Source organism: Asparagus officinalis, chromosome 8, assembly GCF_001876935.1.
Source record: "Asparagus officinalis chromosome 8, Aspof.V1, whole genome shotgun sequence".
Taxonomy (NCBI): Eukaryota; Viridiplantae; Streptophyta; class Magnoliopsida; order Asparagales; family Asparagaceae; genus Asparagus; species Asparagus officinalis.
This window is the reverse complement of record NC_033801.1, coordinates 123048282-123066843: the sequence shown is the minus strand read 5'-3', so window position 1 is coordinate 123066843 and position 18562 is coordinate 123048282. Positions and strand designations below refer to the sequence as shown.

Here is an 18562-nt window from a genome sequence, read left to right as displayed (position 1 = left end):
ATCACAATAACTACAAAAGCAATAACCAATACAGTAGCTGTGAAGGGGAAGAAAAAGGTAGAATGGTAGATACAATGAATATATTAATAATGGAAAAGTGAAGCACTGTAACTACCGTTTGCTATACACTGTATTTAGGTTGTAATGGGACACCTGATAATTCGAACAGAATTTTAGGCGAAAAATTGGATTTTCATCTAACTTATGAATCTGAATCTAGTCAGGTAAGATCCAGTCCAAGAGTACTGGATCCGAATTGACTTTAGATGGATATTGATCTGATCCTAATACCCAACGCAGAGTCATGTACATAGTCAACTCTCCTTTTTCAGAAGCTATAGCGGGTTCAATTTAGGAGTATTGGAAAACAAATGTAATTTTGTTACACCAACTTTAATAACAAATTATATGAAATCAAGTGTCAGATTAGGGGTGAGCATAGTTCGGTTCAAACCGAACAAACTGACCAAACTGGTTGAAATTTAACAGTTCAGTTCAGTTTTTATTAGAGTTCGGTTCGGATAGGGTTGAAGTTTTTTCAACCAGAACCGACCGAACCGACCGAATTGTAATACACATTCTAATTACTATTTACATCCGCTTAAATCCGATCCATTATAGTTCATATAGAGTTACTTCTCTGCAGCTTGATATATTTTTCTCTCACGCAACCTGATAGCGATAAAATACCCTAACAATAGTGTTCTCTCCAATTCTAGGGCTTTTCATTATTTCTAGTTCTCTATCACTCTCTATTACATATTCGCTTCTTCTACTTTGGACCAATCAACTTTGGAGGCAATAAACTTAAATCATACTGTTGATTCTAACATTTTCCTGATTTTTCTCATTGATTGATACATTTTAAGATCAATCTTTTCTTTTGATCAGACTTATAATTTTATAGAAACTATACCCAACATCCAAGTTATTTACATATTTTTATTTACTTTGTCTATCAGATTGAGATCACTTTAATTCTTTATGTAAGTTTTCTCTAAAAAATTTATGTAATCTTTGGTAGGAATAATATTTTGATTTCTACATTCTATTATTCAGTAGCATTTAATAGTTTATAAACTTTAATAAATTGAAGTGCAAGACTTCTTTCTTCGTTAACAGATTAGAGGTGAAATTGAATTTGGACATAACATTTATACTTAAGTGAAAACCGAACAAACCGACTCGAACCGAACAAAACCGACTTGAATTGATTCACTTCGGTTTTGAATGATAGGCAGTTCATTTCAGTTTGGCCAAATTTGGCCAAAAGCCGAACTGACCGACCAATTGCACAGCCCTATGTTAGATGACAATGTTCTAAACAAGTATCAGGATTCAAATTTAAATATGATTTTCTCTTACGATTTGAACCATATAGTGTTTCTTGTGTTTGGAATCAGACATGACAAATAGATAGTGGGCTTCTTCTCAATTTGTTTTCTCAGTAGTCAAGGTGCATTTTTCAGTGATATGAAATCCACAATGTTTTAAAACTTAAAATCATCTAAATTATAATTCCTTTAACATCATAATATATCACTCTCAATGAATTCCACTAGATATAAAAAAATCTTGAAGAAAATTGAGAGGAAAATGATATAGGGCACTGCATTCATCTCTAAGGCAAAAATAAATAACCAAAGAGTCAAACTCCAGCCCCAAACCATACGACAAACTCAAATGAGTACAACTTGAAAATAATAATTCTAGGGTCCCATTCAATTAAAAGACTGACGCTAACTACTTCTGAAATTCCAATGGAAGATGAATCTAGAGAGATCAGCTACTTTCCAATATAATGATTAGTTACATAGTATGTCTGACCCTCCTATATCCACACGTTTAGAAAGCAGAAAACTAGAAAATTCAAAAAGGAAATGGGTAATTGTTACACATTTCTAACCAAAGAGCCCAAAGTTCCTCTATTAAACGCAAAACTCAAGACATTAAAAGTATTTTTTATCAAAAAACGTTGAAGTAATCTCCAAACTACCAATATCACCACCGCATCCAAGTAACAATATTTTGTAGCCATACTGTAGCTTGAAGCTTTTTTTGTCGGTAGATGATATGGGAGTCCCGTACAACAACCTCCCATACCTCAGCCAAAATTACACACTCCGTTAACGGACAAAGACAAAATGCAACATGGCTGAAACTTATAGCTTCATTTCTTCCTTGATAAAACTTAAAATTCAATGGTGCTGACATGGGTTATCACGTGATTGAATTATAACATAACTAAAATCATGCGCAACTGCCATTCCCTCCCCCCACCCCCCAAAAAGAGACTGAAAGTTGAATGAGGTAAAAATCATAACTTGGAGGCTTTGTATCAACATCGTAGCTTAAATTCAATATATCAAAGTTGAATGAGGTAAAAATCATAACTTGGAGGCTTTGTATCAACATCGTAGCTTAAATTCAATATATCTCATTCTCTACAATTCAATTTAATAACTTGGAGGCTTTGTATCAACATCGTAGCTTAAATTCAATATATCTCATTCTCTACAATTCAATTTGCAAAAATTCACCTCTGCTTCAAATTAATCCATCAAAAACATTTCAAACAAAACCAATATGCTATGCCAAAACTACACACTATCTCAAAGCAGTAGGCAATATCGGGGATCTATACATCAAAAAGCGAAAAAAAAAAATCCCGAAAAAAGGTATCACCTTTTGAGCTCCTGAGGGATCTGAGCACGGTCTTGAACCCTAGAGTGTACTTTCCACTCTTCATCACGAGAGCTAACCTGTTGTTGATGCTCTCCGTCGTCTTCTTCTGCAAATTTTCGTTTCAAATTCGAGAGGTCAGTTGTTGCTTCAGATTAAGAAGAAACCCTAAAAGCTGATATTAGGGTGTTGAAATTGAGAGGCTTACCGTCTTCTTGGTCGGCGCCATCGCAGCTCAGAGAGGAGAAAACCCTAGAAATTAATGATGTTGGCTGCGGATGAAGAGAAACCCTAGGGCTTGGCGGATCAGGGAGTAATATACGAGCAGGGATAAGTACTTTTACCAAATTAACCTTGTTATTTGGGTGAGTCTTGGGTCAGTACTCGGATCAAAATCCGAAACCGACCCAATAATTCTTGACACGGTTTTTTATTTTATTTTATTTTATTTTTGTTTTAGGGTAAAACATAAGAATTTTATTGAGTTACACCACTCTTACATCATTGTTGACGAATTCCACCACAAAAAGGAAGGACTTCCTTTGTCTATATAGACCAACAAAGTGGTAAGCACTTTTAGCTAAAGTACGAGCAACTTTGTTGCTATCTGGACGGACGTTAGATGAATAAAAGAAATTCAAATGGCTAAGAAGCTCTAGAATACCACCAATTATTAAGCCTATTTCTCGATTAACGTCTATAGATTTTAGAAGCTCAGTGAGTTGACAAGAATCAAATTTAATTCTAGATATGGGTGCTGATCTAATTGGATACGGATCAAAACCGGGTCGGTTTATCTAATTCAGTAAATATAATCCATATACTTATAGACTCTTTTGATCCGGTTAACCCGTTAAATTATTGAGTCCAGGAGCTATTTTTCATTTGATGTGAAAATAAATTACATCTAATGCTAGGTCTGGATTTCTTAAAATATCAAACTAATGAAACTGGATGAGATTATGAGCCTCACTCAATAATCGCACGCGCTTAACCCGTATTCCTGTAACTAAACTTAAGCTTCACCATCAAGTGTTGCATTAAAGAAGCTCCTCAATCAATCAAGCCACTAATCTCAATTTTTGTAGCCTTCTACTTCCCAAGGAAAACAAAGCTCCACCACCTCTCGAAATTCTCCCATTTTTGCTAATATTATGAGCATCTCTTTTCTTCCAGAGTGAGGATGTTGCTTGATACGTTATTTTTCAAAGGAAAAAAAAAACAATATGTATTATTAATAAGTAAATAAGGAAACAAGGGAGAAGAGAGAGAGAGAGTAGGATGAGAAAAACATCGGTCTAGAGATCAACCTAGTTTTCAAGTTTAACACTTCAAAAATGGCAATCGCAATCGAAAAACTCAAATGCTGAAGACAACCATTAAAGTCATATAAATGTAGATACAAAATAATGGATATAATGTGACAACTCATTTTGCTAAATGAGCTATCAAGAGATAGTCATATGATGAGGCCAGCCATAAAAGACACGTCAAAAGGTGTGAATCTCACTCCGTCATCTCTTGATAGCTCATTTTGCTAGATGGGTTGTCGCATCACAACAACCATTAAGCTCATACATATATGATTTCTTTCCGGAGAGCTTCTATGCTTCTATGCGCAAGACATGAAAGTGATTAGTTAGCCTATTAATCATCATTAATTTATGTGTAGAAGATGTAAATATGATTAGATCAGCTCTATTAACACCATCTTTTAACAAAAGTAGCTATGCTATGCAATGAGAGATTTGATCTGGACCGCAGTTATAATTTGATATTAACCGAAATCAAGCATCAAATATGACGTGTATGAGCTCCATATATACTAATAATCACATCACTTTTAATCTGCTCAAGCTTCATCATCAAGTAGAATTAAGCTTCCTAAATCTAGCCATTAATTTCAAATTTGATGGCCCCACACTTATCTAAACTTAAAACTTTCCGAAAATAAAAGAAGCCAGAGCTTCCCTCCCCCTAAAATCCTCCCAGTTCCGGATATTTCGGCATCTCCTCCCATCCAAAATGCGGAAAAAATCAAAATTGCGTGCTAAGTTATCATTTATAAATAAGTAAATAAATAAATATACAATAATAATAATAATAATAATAAAATAAGGAGCGAGAGCGAGAGAGCGCGTTGATCGAGTCCCCCGTAGCTGACGATCCCTCATTTTCTCTCACTAGGTAAAAATTTTCTCTCTCCTCCCTGATTAGGGTTTTCTCAGATTCCATAATTGAGCTCCCAATTTCGGCGATCTGAGCTGAAACGGGCGTCATTGGACCTCCGAGTGAGATATCGGGGTTGAATTATGCAGTCAGTGGATGATCTGAGCTAGGATTTCGTCCAAAGTTGGTTCCTTTTTATTGATCTTTGTTGTTTCTTTGGCCGTTTTGTTTTTTCTTTTGCAATTAAGTTAATTTGTCTTGAGCTCTGTTTATGGTAAGCGCTAGTGTTCAAGAATCTATTTTGTCTTCAATTGGGGGAAGGAGATTAATTTCTTTCTAAATCTGGAGGGAGCTCCCTTTGTATTTTAATTGTTTGCTGGTTTTTATTTTGGTAAGTAATGAGATAGTTATTGTGCGTTCTGGCTCATTAAATATTGTGTCTTTTTTCTTTTAAGTTTAAATTTTATATTATGCTTTGTTAGAAATTTGTTTCCCTTCATGCTTTGTGACCTTTTCTGCTTAATAAAGCTTGATGCTTTGTGATCTGTTGAATGTCTACCTGGTATCTGTTGGCGATGGAATTATGATTTGTTACAATTACATAATTTATTAATCACTTTGCATTCATCATTTTCAGCTTTGCAGTTGTATTTGTATCTATTTCATCAAGAATGAAATACGATATGTTTCTCTATTCATAATTCTAAAACCTTTGTTTTGTTGCATGTGGGGGTTTTAATTCTAATTTCGTGGATTCACTGTGCTTCACAGAAATGTTGGTTATCTACAAAATTTATCATGAGTTAAATAATGATTTTACTACTCGTATTTTATCAACCACACAATACCTCGTTTTGTTGTGTATGGTGTTTTTAAGCTGCTTTACATTTTATCACAGAGTCTCTGTTTTCTTTAGCTTTCAGTAACTTGAGGTCATTGTTATGTACTCAGGTTCTGGGCCATGAGTGATACCACAAGCGAGAGCAATAGGAAAATGTTGCCAAAGGACCAAGTTAGTTCACTATCAATTGATGAAGGAAGCTCGGGAGGTTCAATGGGTGGTAGAGGATCATCAGGCTTAAAGAAGGGACCTTGGACATCTGCTGAAGACGCCGTTTTGGTCGAATATGTAAGAAAGCATGGTGAGGGGAACTGGAATAATGTCCAGAAGAACTCAGGACTGTCTAGGTGCGGTAAAAGTTGCCGCCTCCGATGGGCTAATCATCTGCGCCCGAATTTAAAAAAGGGAGCCTTTTCACCAGAAGAAGAAGAACTGATCATTAAGCTCCATGCGACGATGGGTAACAAATGGGCTCGGATGGCTGCACATGTAAGTCTACTCTTTTGCAATATAAGTTAGATACTGTTTGAAATGAAAGAGAATTAATCGAAAGTGGAAGATTGTATATTCTATGTTCATCGTCTCTCTGTTTATATACTTGGAATCCTTTTATTTTCCGTCCTCAAAGATAGAATGATTTGGAAGTGCAAAATCCAATTGAAAAATCTACACATCTACTTTTGCTAAAATTTTCTGAGCCTTACGAGAAAGCCAAAGTGAATTCATGTGGTTACATGTCTTTGATTCTGAATTGGATTAATGACTCTGGTCAGGGAGGATTGTAAGGAAATTTTATTTCTTATGCAGTATGATGCTTTACGAAATGGTAAGATGCACACAGTTCTAAAGTTCTTAGAGAGGCGAAATGAACCTAGTAACTGGTTCTACTTGTTCATTTCTTTTCAGCTGTCCTTTTGATTTTCCTCCTTCGGCTTCATTTCTGTCTTTATGTTGAAAGGAAAAGGCAATGAATTTTACCTAGTTCAAAGTTAAATGAGTTAATTATGGGTGATCTTATGTTCTTACGAGTTTTGGCATTTATCTCAAACCATAAAGCCTGCTTTTCTGATTATGTACATGACTATATATGACTATGAGATATGGAAATATTAAAGCATCACGGAATCACTTTCAGCTCCACTCATTTTTCTAGTAGTTATTTAGCAGTCGAATACTTGTAGTTACTCTAGCATTATTCATAGAATAGTGAAGGAAAGCAATTAACAAGGAAGGATTGGTCATGTTGTCCTTACCTTTAGACAAATCATTATCTTGGATAAGTACACAGTAAACATATAAACCCATGTCTGGAGTTTCTTGTGATTTATCATTGGCTTGATTGCACCCCTAAAATGTGAAAATAATAATATGACAATAGACATGACAACAAACGCTTAAAAGGAGAAATATCCTTAAGGACAAAAGATGGCACCAAACATATGGAGAAACAGCTGTAGGCACAAGATCAGCCCAAAATTTCTTAGTCATACAGATAAAAGAAGGTAACAAGTTTTCCCCCATACTTTGTGATGTTCACGTTCAGCAACTCCATTTTTAATTGATAACTATAATGACATGACAACTGTGTACAATGTCTTATTCTGCTAAAAGATGACAAAACTCTTTGGAAAGATACTATCAGAATCAGATTAATGGAACTTAATGGTAGTACCGAACTAAGAACTAATCACAACTGTGAAGTCACGGTAAAATGTCGAAGAGTAGAACTATTTCTAGATTAACACAGAAGTAGCTTTGAAGCTTTGTATAGTGTCATTTTCTTTAAATGCTATTATAGGTTGATACATCCTAATAATATAGATATAGTTGCTAGATAACTACTTCAATTAAAAAACTTAAGCTGCTGTTATGGGCTGACAATACACGCTTTCTCGTTTGAACTTGTGGGACACATGAAAATTCCTCCAGTTGTTTGAAAGTCTGGGTGAATGATGGTAGTTAGACATATATTTAGTTTGTTAATAATGAACCTTTTTAGAAATGTTCATTAGTCCCATTTGTTCCAGTTGCCCTAGCTACCAGTGTTTATACAGGAGGCCACTTTGCCCAAAAGGCCATGGGATTAAATTGTAAGTTTGATTGAACATTGGTACCAGCATGGTATAAAGAATACTTTAACATTTGACGATATTTATAGTTTACTTTGCTGTAGCATTAATGTTTTCTCTACTCATCCTTTTTTCCCCCTCAGTTGCCCGGGCGTACCGATAATGAAATAAAAAACTACTGGAACACTCGGCTTAAGAGACTCCAGCGTGCTGGGTTACCAGTCTACCCTTCTAATCTCTCTTTCTCAGCATCTGATGAGAATCAAAGAGGCCAAAATGTTGGAAACTTCAGCAGCATCGGTAAAAACTACAATGAAACCCTGCAGGGAAATGGTCTTGATAGTCCCGATTTTTTATTTGACGACTTCAAAATGGCACCAAAATTCTCTGATATTTCGGTCAGTAACGTGCTGAATCTAGGGTTTGGATCTCCAAGTTATAGCTTCATCAACCAATCACTGGACTGTAAACGACTTCAAGGAAATGAAAACTTCCTTCACATGTTTGAGAATTTCTCTGATGATCCATCTGAAAGGATTAACCTAACACTGGGTACAAGCTATCCTTATGATCCTGATCCTCTCAGCAAAAATATATCACCCTATCAAGGTGCAATTTTTGGCAGCCATGCCCTAACTAATGGCAACTTCTCTACTTCCAGGCCCTTTTTGGGGACTGTGAAGTCGGAGCTCCCTTCACTCCAATATACAGAATCCGATCCAAATTTCTTGTTTGGATATGATTCTTATGATTCTTCGCCTCAACCTGAGGCAGTTGATTCTTATATTCAATCCCCTCCAGCTGCTTCATTGCAGTCTGAGTGCTGTTCACCTAGGAACAGTGGCCTTTTACAAGAAGTGCTTCAAGAATCACATGCAATGTATAATAATGGCAACAGATTATCATATGACAAGAGCTCGAATTCTTCGATAATGACTCCGAGTGATGTTGTGGATAGTTTGGGAAATAATTTCTCGGAAGCAAGTGTATGGAACGATGGTGACCCGATTTCTCCTTTAGGCTGTTCTGCTTCATCTGTGTTCAAGGAATATACTACTCCAATCAGTGGCAGTTCCTTGGATGAGCTTCCTCTTTCAAGACGGTCTTCAGGTAACCATGTAATATTTGGTGCTAGTACTTCAAGAAATTGTGTTTTACATTGTTAATGATAGTTTAAGTTTCGCCAAGCCACCATTGACTATTTTGGATTTGACATAAAAATTCCATGAACTATTTTTATTATAGAAAAAATACTATGCACAATTTTCATTAAACTATCATGGTTTACAGACGTCACGTTGACATGTGATGTGCACACGGCGTGTTTTGGACATTTTCTTTATATAATTACTTCATCACCTTGTTCTTAACTATTAATTTATCACCTTAACTATTAATTTATCACCTTCTCCCTCTTCTTAATTATTAGGTGTAAGATTTTTTAAGGTTAATATCAGAAAACCCTCATGACAGTGGGAGTTTTTTTACATAACCCCTTGAACTTTATGGCATCTCAAAAAACCTCCTGAACCTTGAACTTTTCACACCGGACCCCTGACATATAATTTGCAACTAAATAAAATTTCCTTGAGAGAAAAAACCCTAATTTTTTTTTGGAGTTCATTGCCTACTAATGACAAATGACAAAATTTGGGATTTTTTTTCTCTGAATGACATCAAACCAAAGTTAAGGGGGATTTTGTGAGACAACCCAAAGTTCTGGGGGGTTATGCGAGTTAAATACATTTCAGGGGGTTATGTGAACCCTTTTTTTGACAATGTATTCAATGTCGTTAGGTTTTTCACGATAATATGTGGTATTTTTCTGCAGATTTCAATGCTTGTGGTATGATAAAAAATAGTTTGTGGTGTTTTTGTGACTCATTATAGTTCAGGGTAGTTTTATGAAATTTACCCTAAATGATATTATTGGTTTGGGTGGCACTACCGGCACACCACCAACCACACCTTGGGGCACACCCCTCTCTCAGCTATAGTGCATGGGGTCCACATGAAATTTTTAAAAAAATTTCATGTGGGCCCCGTGCAGTGTAGCTGAGAGAGGGGAGTGTGCCCCAAGGTGTGGTTGGTTGTGTGCCTCTACCATTTCCCTATTGGTTTCCCATGAACAGAGGTAGACTAGGCTAATCTACTTAGACCCATTGGACTTCAGGATTAATCTTATTGAGTTAAGTATCACCATATTTAACCATTATTCCATCTTTTTCTGATGTGATACTAAATACAAGTTCATGCCATTACTAAATCGATGATTATCTGAACTGATTGGATGTGAGTCTCCTTAAAAAAATATATGGATCATAGACGTAAAGTGTTAGTTTTCGATTGTTGCAGGTTCAGACATCACATTACCAAGTATCGAGGACGTTTCAACCTCAAGCATAACGGAGAGGGACATTAAGCCCAAACCAGAATTCTTAAGGCCCGATGCATTACTGGGCTCTGCTTGGCTTTTAGATAACTCCCATATAGCAAAAGATCACAATAACATGAACAACGCCGTGTCAACACTTCTTGGCGATGACTGCTGCATCGATCGCAAGCCTCCACCAAATGAAACATCATACATCGACACCGGAGGCCTAGGGCTGGATTCTTATCCATGGAGTAATATGCCTGGTGTTCATCAAATGTTTGAAAATCTTTGAGATTTGTTTCAATGGAGTTATTTGTTCGAGCTTTTCATCACTATTGGTACTTGAGATTTTGGTGTTAGGTTTGTGGATTGATGTCTAGATTTGATTGTTTAGGCTTCAAGTCTTTGGCTTGGGTGCAAGTGGATTGATTTGAAATTGAAAAACTTTGTTCGTTTGGTTGCAGTTGTTTTGATGGACTCAGTTTCATTCAAGGATTATTAAAGACTAATTAGAGATGAAATTTTGGTTGCTATTGTTATGTTGGATTAGTCATTGTTTGTTTTCATGCATGTATGAAATAGTTTTGCGTAGTTTTCCTCTTGTATTGTTATATGCGGAGATTTCAATTTTTTTTCCCTTCTCTCATTGCCTACTAATTTGATAAAAGACAATTATGGTAGTTGCATCATAATATTTTTCGATTGTATGAATATGTATCTAATAGATTACAATTTGATGTGCCTAGATGCAGTGTGTGAAATCATATTCTATATGTTTATATATCAGTGGAGAATATTAACCCCATATCCGACCTATTGTTAACCCTATTTAATTATTTCTCCATATAAACGAAATAAAGTATGATGTTAGGTTATGCTTGTAGCGTTTGCTTACTTATAACGTTATCATAATAATGAACAAACAAATATATAAATAGGGGGAAAAAGTTATATTCTACTCATTAGTTATCATGATTCAAGTTTAAAACTTTACTTTTAAGACCAAAATATTTTGGGTAGAGAGAGAGTGAGAGAGTGGATTACCATTTTCTTGATATCTATGTGCGACTAATGATCTCTTTGTTTGGTTTAGTTGTGAAGAGTTTCAAGAGGCTAACCGCTGAATCTATAACAACTAGTGGGACCCACATTTTTATTCTGCTTTAAAATATATATATAACAACTCGTTGGGACAACGATTTTGGAGATTGATGGTTAAATGAACGTTAAGATCCTATAATGTAGAATATTATATGTATATACGTAGTTGTAGTTATTCATCTACCACGTGTTATATTATACATATATATATATTATTATACTTATGTTATGTATATATGGGGAAAAATTGATTCTAAGGGGACACCTTAGATTCCCAACTAAGGGACGCGGCTTGAAATCACAATTTCAAACATCCCTCGTTTTTTTTTCGATCCGCTCCGGTTGAACTTGATTTACATCTTAAACCCAAACACCACCAAATTTGGGGTGAACCCGCATGTTTTTGGACCCCCTTCGTTGGAGCCGTGCAAAAGAGTTATATTCTATTCGAAACAGTTAAAATTACGACGAGTGGGATGAATGGGGTCAACAAGACACAACGGGCTCACCCCAAAACTTGGTTTGTTTAGGTTTAAGAAACGTGCTGGTAGATCAAGTTAACGGAGCTGGATCGAAAAAACAATTAGGGACTCATGGATGCTGGATTTGGTAGGGGCCGCCCCGTGTGCCTTTACGGGTGGGAATCTAAGGTGTCACCTTTTAAACACTTTTCCAAATACTACTAATAGCACGCTAGTAGCTTGTGTACCGTTATATTTGTGCTAGCTAAATACTCCCTATAGCGGCCGTTCAGTGATATTTACATACTGTGTAGTAGCCTTATGACTAGGTAGTATAGTAGTTGTGTCATCTGATATATGAGAAATATGAGTATACTTGGTACCAAGCACAAAATTTATGCTTGGTAGTGAGGTGGCATATTATCCTCCACTCATTCAAATGGGGAGATCACATTCACATGGGTTGAATGTGGTCCCCCAATTGAATGAGTGGATGTGAATGAGACACCTCACTACCAAGCACAAAATTTATGTTTGGTACCAAGCATACCCATTTTCTCTCTCTCTCTCTATACACACACACACACACACACACACACACACACAAGTTGAGATGCACGTGCAATGCACGTGGTTGAATATCATAGTTATTTAAATTGATAACAATAGAGTAAAAATAAAAAATTAAAATAAAGTTTTTTTTTGGATTGATCATCAACTCAATAACCTCTCTCTTAAATAAAATATTATCATTGTTTCCTTCAACTAAGATTGTGGCCACGCGATCTACTATTTGTGAGTTATAAACACATTAATCTAATACAACACCTCTATTTATTAGTATCTTGAAGTCTTCAAAAGATGAGTGATCATTCAATTCGTAAAAGAATTTTATATATGAATTTACTTGCAATATGTCCATTAAACTTTTAGTTGTTGTTGATCATACCAAGCTATGGGGCGGTTAGAGTGTGCATTTTAGTAGGCGATCTCCCTGCTAACTTGCGCCTCCGCCGAGATTTCAATGGCGAAATCGAGGAAGAAGAAGAGCGCTAGCAAGGGAACTCTCAACAAGGAGCTACGAGATTCGCTTTTCTCTTATCCTTCATCGTCTGGGATCTCTGCAAGTTCCGGTGCTGGAATCTCTATAGATGCTGAATCGGATGTAACAGTGAATCCTCTCCCTCAAGAAATGGATAGCACTAGACCTAAGGGGGCAAAGAAGAAGGTGTCGATGGATGAGATTCTCTCAAGAACGATTTCTCTATCTGATCCTCTTCAGATTGGTGCTGATCCTAGAATCTCTCATGAACTAAGTAAATCCTCTCAATCCTGGGCTGATGATATTGAAGAATTTGTTGAATCTGATCTGGTTACTGATTCCTGTGATGCGCTTCGAACTCCTTTTATAGATCAGCATGAATCTGATTCTACTATTCCCAATCTTGAAGAAAACTCTAAAAGGAAATCTGATGAAATTGCTCAAGATAAGAATAAGAGCCTGGAAAAGAAAGATGACGAGATTAAAATTCTTGAAAATGAAATACAAGGGAGTAAGCAATCTTTTGTCAGCTTATTCTCTGATAATAGACAAGTTGGAAGAGGTTTATCTTTAAACTTTGTTCCTTTTTCCCAGGGAAATATTGTTTCTTTTCATGAGGAAGAATGGAGAGAAGGGGAATTTTTTTGGAAATATGCTTTAATAGGGCATGTAATTGGGATGAATGTTAAGTTTAAATCAATGAAGTCCTATGTTACAAAGCTTTGGGGTAAAATCTCTATTCCTAAAGTCTTTTTAATTAAGCAAGGAATATTCCTGTTTGAATTTCAAAATGAGAGCAGTATGAGGGGGATACTTGAAGGGGGTCCTTGGTTCTTTGGCTCACGTCCGCTTGTGCTAAAGCCATGGACAATTGATATGGATATTGAGAAATTACAGGACCAGAAATATCCCATATGGGTGCAATTTCCTAATCTGAGATTGAATTTATGGAGTTCCACAGGTATTAGCAAGATTGCAAGTATGATTGGATGCCCTATTGCTACTAATAAGCTTACTGCCTCAAGGCAAAGATTGAGTTATGCAAGGGTATTATTGGAAGTAGATCTCCCTTTAAAAGTACCATTACCTGATCAAATTGAGATCCAAGGACCTGATGGCAAAAATTACTATCAAAATGTGTTCTATGAGTTCAAGCCAAGGTGGTGCTCCTTATGTAAATTTATAGGTCATGATACTCAGCACTGCAGGAAAAATGTTGTAAAAAAAGCTTGGGTGCCTGTTAAGAATTCCAATCCTCCTCTCTCTCATGCTGCAGGAGGAGAGACAAGTACTGATAAGGATGATGCACAAAATCACCAGGGTTCATCTCAAGATCCTGTGAATGGCCTGTCTGGCATAGGTCCTTTGCTGGAAAAACATGCACAAATTTCTTCTGTGCATATAAATAATTCTGGGAGTAGACTGAATGGAATACAACATGCACGGAATCCTTCTGTCCCTCTACAGGCTGTAGGAGGAGAGACAAGTACTGATAAGGATGAGTCTGGCATAGCTTTGCTGGAAAAACATGCACAGATTTCTTCTGTGCATATAAATAATTCTGGGAGTGGGCTGAATGAAATACAACATCTGCTTGAAAAACAACATGCATAGAATCCTTCTGTCCCTCTACAGGTTGGAAAAACATGCACAACAGGGGGTTCTTCTAATCAGAAAACTTACCCTTTCTCTTCTTCTATTAATTCTACTGGTTTTACAAATGTTACTAGAGCTCTTGCTGCAAAAAGACTTATTATGAGAGAACCTGGTACATCAGTCCAAGCTTCTCAATTCTCTATCCTTGATCATCAAAATTTTGATTTGGATCCCTCTAATGCCGATAGAGGAGATTCTTCTCAATAAATGCATCTAGCTATTTGGAACATTAGAGGATTGAATAAATCCTCTAAACATGGGACAGTGAAAAAGTTTATCCAGGAGTATAAAATTTCTTTTCTTGCTCTCTTAGAAACTAAAATAGCTAGTGATGAGAAATTGTAGATTATTGGAAAGAAAATTGCAAAGGAGTGGAGTTGGTTATCTAATAAGCATTTGGCGAGTAATGCTAGGATTTGGATTTTATGGGATAGTGAAGTGTTATCAGTTCAGGTGGTTAATTCCTCTGATCAATATATCACTTGTGATTTGAAATCTAAAGATGGCAAATTATCATGTCTATTCACTGCAGTTTATGCCCACAATCAGAATGATGAGAGGAAAGCTCTTTGGGAAGATTTATTAGCCTTCAAAAGGAGTGTTGTTTGCCCATGGCTGGTGGGTGGGGATTTTAATGCTATTGTAAATGGTGATGAAAGAATTGGAGGTGTTCAGGCATCTGGAGTTGGAAATGATGATTTTCAAAGCTTTATCTCATCTAGTCAGCTGAGCCATATAAAAACTACTGGTTGCTTTTTCACATGGAGCAACAAACAGGATGCTGAAACAAGAGTATGGAGCAGACTGGACAGATCATTGGTGAATGAAGATTGGATTAATCAATATACTACAAGTCAAGTTGAATATCTGATGCCTCTATGCTCTGATCACTCCCCTGGTCTTATTTCTATTGGTGATGACATTTATGAAAGTAAAAAGCCTTTTAAATTCTTCAATATGTGGGCTAAACACCCTGATTTTCTAGAAGTGGTGAGGTTAGTTTGGAATAAGAATGTCAGGGGATATAACATGTACAGATTTTATGCAAAACTTAAAAGTCTCAAACATGTTCTCAAGGAACTAAATAGAAAGAGTTACATGAATATCAGTCAACAAGTTTTGAGAGCTCAAGCTAAACTTTTGGATGTCCAAACCAAGTTGGATGCTGATCCTTTTAATTCTGAACTGATACTAAGTGAGAAGGTTTGCATTAGGAAATACTCTTCTATGCTGGAAAATGAAAATTCTTTCTTGAGGCAAAAAGCAAGCATCAAATGGGGTCTTCATTCAGATAAGGGCTCATAATTTTTTCATTCAGTTATGAAATCTAAGAGGCACCAAAACAGAATTTTGTCAATATATACTGCTGATGGCTCCAGAATCACAGATTTGCCAGAAATAACCTCAGAGCTCATTGAATTTTATAAGAAGTTGCTGGGATCTGCTAAAGCCAATACAACTGCTGATCCTAGTATAATCTCTAATGGCTCCATCTTAACTTCTGAACAGCAGCATGAACTGATTTCCCCTGTTTCTAGGGAAGAGATCAAGCAAGCTTTATTCTCAATGCCTGATAGTAAGGCTCCTGATCCTGATGGATTCAATGCTTTCTTCTTCAAGGCTGCATGGTCTGTCATCAGTGAGGATCTTTATCTAGCAGTTGAGGAATTCTTTCACTCAGGTACACTATTGGGTTCCCTTAATGCTACATCTATTACTCTTGTGCCTAAGGTCCTTAATCCTATCTTGGCTACTGATTATCGACCTATATCCTGTTACAATGTTATTTATAAAATCATCTCTAAAGTTATTTCCAGCAGGGTTCAAAAAGTTATGGGCTGTCTTGTCAATGATGCGTAGTGTGCTTTTGTAAGAGGGAGACTTATATCCAGTAATTTTTTACTTGCTCATGAGCTTGTTAAACACTATGGGAGGAAAAATAACTCCCCTAGAGCCATTTTAAGTGTTGATCTGAGGAAGGCTTTTGACACTATTAGTTGGGACTTCATAAGGAGTATGTTGATTGGATTGATTTTTCCTAATAATATGGTATGCTGGATCATGGAGTGTATATCTACCCCCAAATTTTCTCTAGCATTGAATGGAGGACTGCATGGTTATTTCCATGGTGCAAGAGGCTTGAGACAAGGGGATCCTCTCTCCCTCTATCTTTTTATTATAGGGATGAAATTTCTATCTAGAAGGCTCAATACTCTAAAGGATGATTCCTCATTCAAATACCATCCAAAATGCTCTAGGTTGAAGATTAATCATCTGATTTTTGCTGATGACTTGCTGCTGTTATGCAAGGCTGAAATGAGCTCTATTGTGAAACTTTTTACATGTCTCCAAGAATTTGGACAAGCTTCAGGCCTGGAAGCTAATTCAAGTAAGTGCTCTGTCTACCTGAGTGGTGTGAATGATGGTCTCAAAGCTCAGATTTGCAACTATCTCCAATTCCCTGAGGGTGTATTACCTATGAAATATCTGGGTCTGCCTCTGACTGCAAAAAGGCTTTCATATAATGATTACTCTAGCCTTATTGGGAAAATTAACAATCAATTCCAATCCTGGCAGAAAAAAAGTGCATGTCTTATGCTAGTAGACTTGAGCTGTTCAAGTCTGTTATTTTGGGCATTCAAACATATTGGCTAAGCAATTATATTCTGCCAATAAAAGCTCTGGTAAAATTGACAGAATGTGTTCTGATTTTCTGTGGGGGCACAAATTTTATTTAGTGAATTGGGAATCTGTTTGTCAAGGTAAAGAACAAGGGGGTCTGGGTATTTTTTCAGTAAAGTTCTGGAACTATACAGCTGCTACTAAGCTCTTGTGGATGGTTCATCTCAAAAAGGACCTCCTATGGATCAAGTGGGTGCATGGTAACTATCTACAAAATCAAAATATATGGACTGTTCAACCCAAGGCAAATGACTCATGGATGTGGAGGCAACTCCTTAAAGTGAGAGTTATCCTATTGAACACGTTTGGAAGTGCTGATATTGCAAAGAATGTTATAGCAGAATGTTACACTGATGGCAAACTCCTTTTATCTGTAGTTTACAGGGCCCTTATCCAACCTGCTAGTGTGGTTGTTTGGGCAAAAACGGTTTGGGATGACTTCCTGTATCCTAAACACTCCTTTATATTATGGCTAGCATGTCACTCAAGACTCCTTACCAAGGATAGATTGTGCCGAATGAGTATCCTGAGCACTAATCAGATCCATTGTGTCCTGTGTAACAGACACCAGTTGGAGACAAGGGATCATGTCTTCTTTGAGTGTAAATACTCAACTGAAGTATGGAACATGGTGATGGACTGGTTGGGGGTATAAATGGAGGTCCTGTACATGGAGCATGATTTTGAACTGGTACTCTTACAATTTGAAAGGTAAAAGTCCTATGAAGAAGCTAAAAAGAATGTGTTTTTCCACTGCTGTATATATGATTTGGAGGGAAAGGAATCAAAGAATTTTTCAAGACAAGAGGAGGCTGCTTGCTCAAGTTCTTAGATATATTAAACTTTCGGTTTTTCTAAAGTTCAAAATGATAGTATACATGTGCATATGAAAGAGTTACTTAAAAACTTGTAATTTCTCTTTTGTTTTCCAGGATTTCTGGTACATTGTTGTTCTTCACATTGTTCAAATTTGGGAAATGAATAAAATTTCAGTTCATTGACAAAAAAAAAAAACTTTTAGTTGTGGTTTGACTCATATTCACATAAACTTTTAGTTATTGTTTCACTCATATTTATATTATCTAATATTCTCATTCAATTTTATAGCTCATTCTCTGTATCATAGAAGTAAAACTAAAAGTATGAAAAATTATTTTTCTTACGAAATTAGAATAGGAAGATTATGATATATTTCGCTATGTGCTCTAAATATAATTTTTTTCTTTGATACAAGGTCCATATCAAATCTTACCCTAAATGATGTGAATAAAAAAATGTTATGATAACTCACTTGCCTAGAGCAATTGTATTGTATATATGATACATAACTCATCTGGAATATACACATCTGTTAAGTGGATTTTGTTGTTGTGAGAACAACATGTTAGAGGCTCGTATTCCAACTTTTTGACTCTATAAAAGACACAAGAATTTAGAGTGCATAGCTTATATAGCGTAACATACATATTGATTCATGAAGAA

At 36.2% G+C, this 18562-nt stretch overlaps 3 protein-coding genes across 4 annotated transcripts in view; 2 read left to right on the top strand and 1 right to left on the bottom strand.

Annotated features, from left to right (window-relative positions):
- The window catches only part of LOC109820709 (60S ribosomal protein L30), a 4670-nt gene extending 1618 nt beyond the window's left edge, over positions 1–3052 (bottom strand). The window contains exons 1-2 of the mRNA XM_020386903.1: positions 2891–3052; positions 2686–2791 (exon numbers count right to left, since the gene is read on the bottom strand). Coding sequence (XP_020242492.1) covers positions 2686–2791; positions 2891–2911 — 127 coding nt within the window. The 5' untranslated portion in view covers positions 2912–3052. The remainder of the gene's footprint in view (positions 1–2685; positions 2792–2890) is intronic.
- On the top strand, positions 4676–10601 carry LOC109820103 (transcription factor GAMYB-like). Of its 2 annotated transcripts, none has more exons than XM_020386173.1 (4): positions 4676–4869; positions 5803–6181; positions 7905–8871; positions 10117–10601. In XM_020386173.1, exons 2-4 carry the CDS (start codon positions 5813–5815, stop codon positions 10428–10430), a joined length of 1650 nt encoding a protein of 549 aa, XP_020241762.1. In that variant the 5' UTR covers positions 4676–4869; positions 5803–5812; the 3' UTR covers positions 10431–10601. The 2 variants fall into 2 exon arrangements, with proteins under 2 accessions (XP_020241762.1, XP_020241763.1); XM_020386174.1 differs by lacking the exon at positions 4676–4869 and adding an exon at positions 4877–5034.
- LOC109821843 lies at positions 16460–17735 on the top strand. The gene is made up of 3 exons (XM_020387997.1): positions 16460–17018; positions 17137–17524; positions 17645–17735. Exons 1-3 carry the CDS (start codon positions 16460–16462, stop codon positions 17733–17735), a joined length of 1038 nt encoding a protein of 345 aa, XP_020243586.1.

Bases quoted from the DNA above. Each gene is read 5' to 3' on its own strand.
- LOC109820103 (XM_020386173.1), top strand. From the start codon at position 5,813: ATGAGTGATACCACAAGCGAGAGCAATAGGAAAATGTTGCCAAAGGAC. The intron at 6,182-7,904 runs GTAAGTCTACTC...TTTCCCCCTCAG, and splicing joins GGGCTCGGATGGCTGCACAT to TTGCCCGGGCGTACCGATAA. The intron at 8,872-10,116 runs GTAACCATGTAA...CGATTGTTGCAG, and splicing joins TCTTTCAAGACGGTCTTCAG to GTTCAGACATCACATTACCA.
- LOC109821843 (XM_020387997.1), top strand. From the start codon at position 16,460: ATGGAGTGTATATCTACCCCCAAATTTTCTCTAGCATTGAATGGAGGA. The intron at 17,019-17,136 runs GTCTGTTATTTT...AATTTTATTTAG, and splicing joins AGTAGACTTGAGCTGTTCAA to TGAATTGGGAATCTGTTTGT. The intron at 17,525-17,644 runs GTATCCTAAACA...CCTGTGTAACAG, and splicing joins ACGGTTTGGGATGACTTCCT to ACACCAGTTGGAGACAAGGG.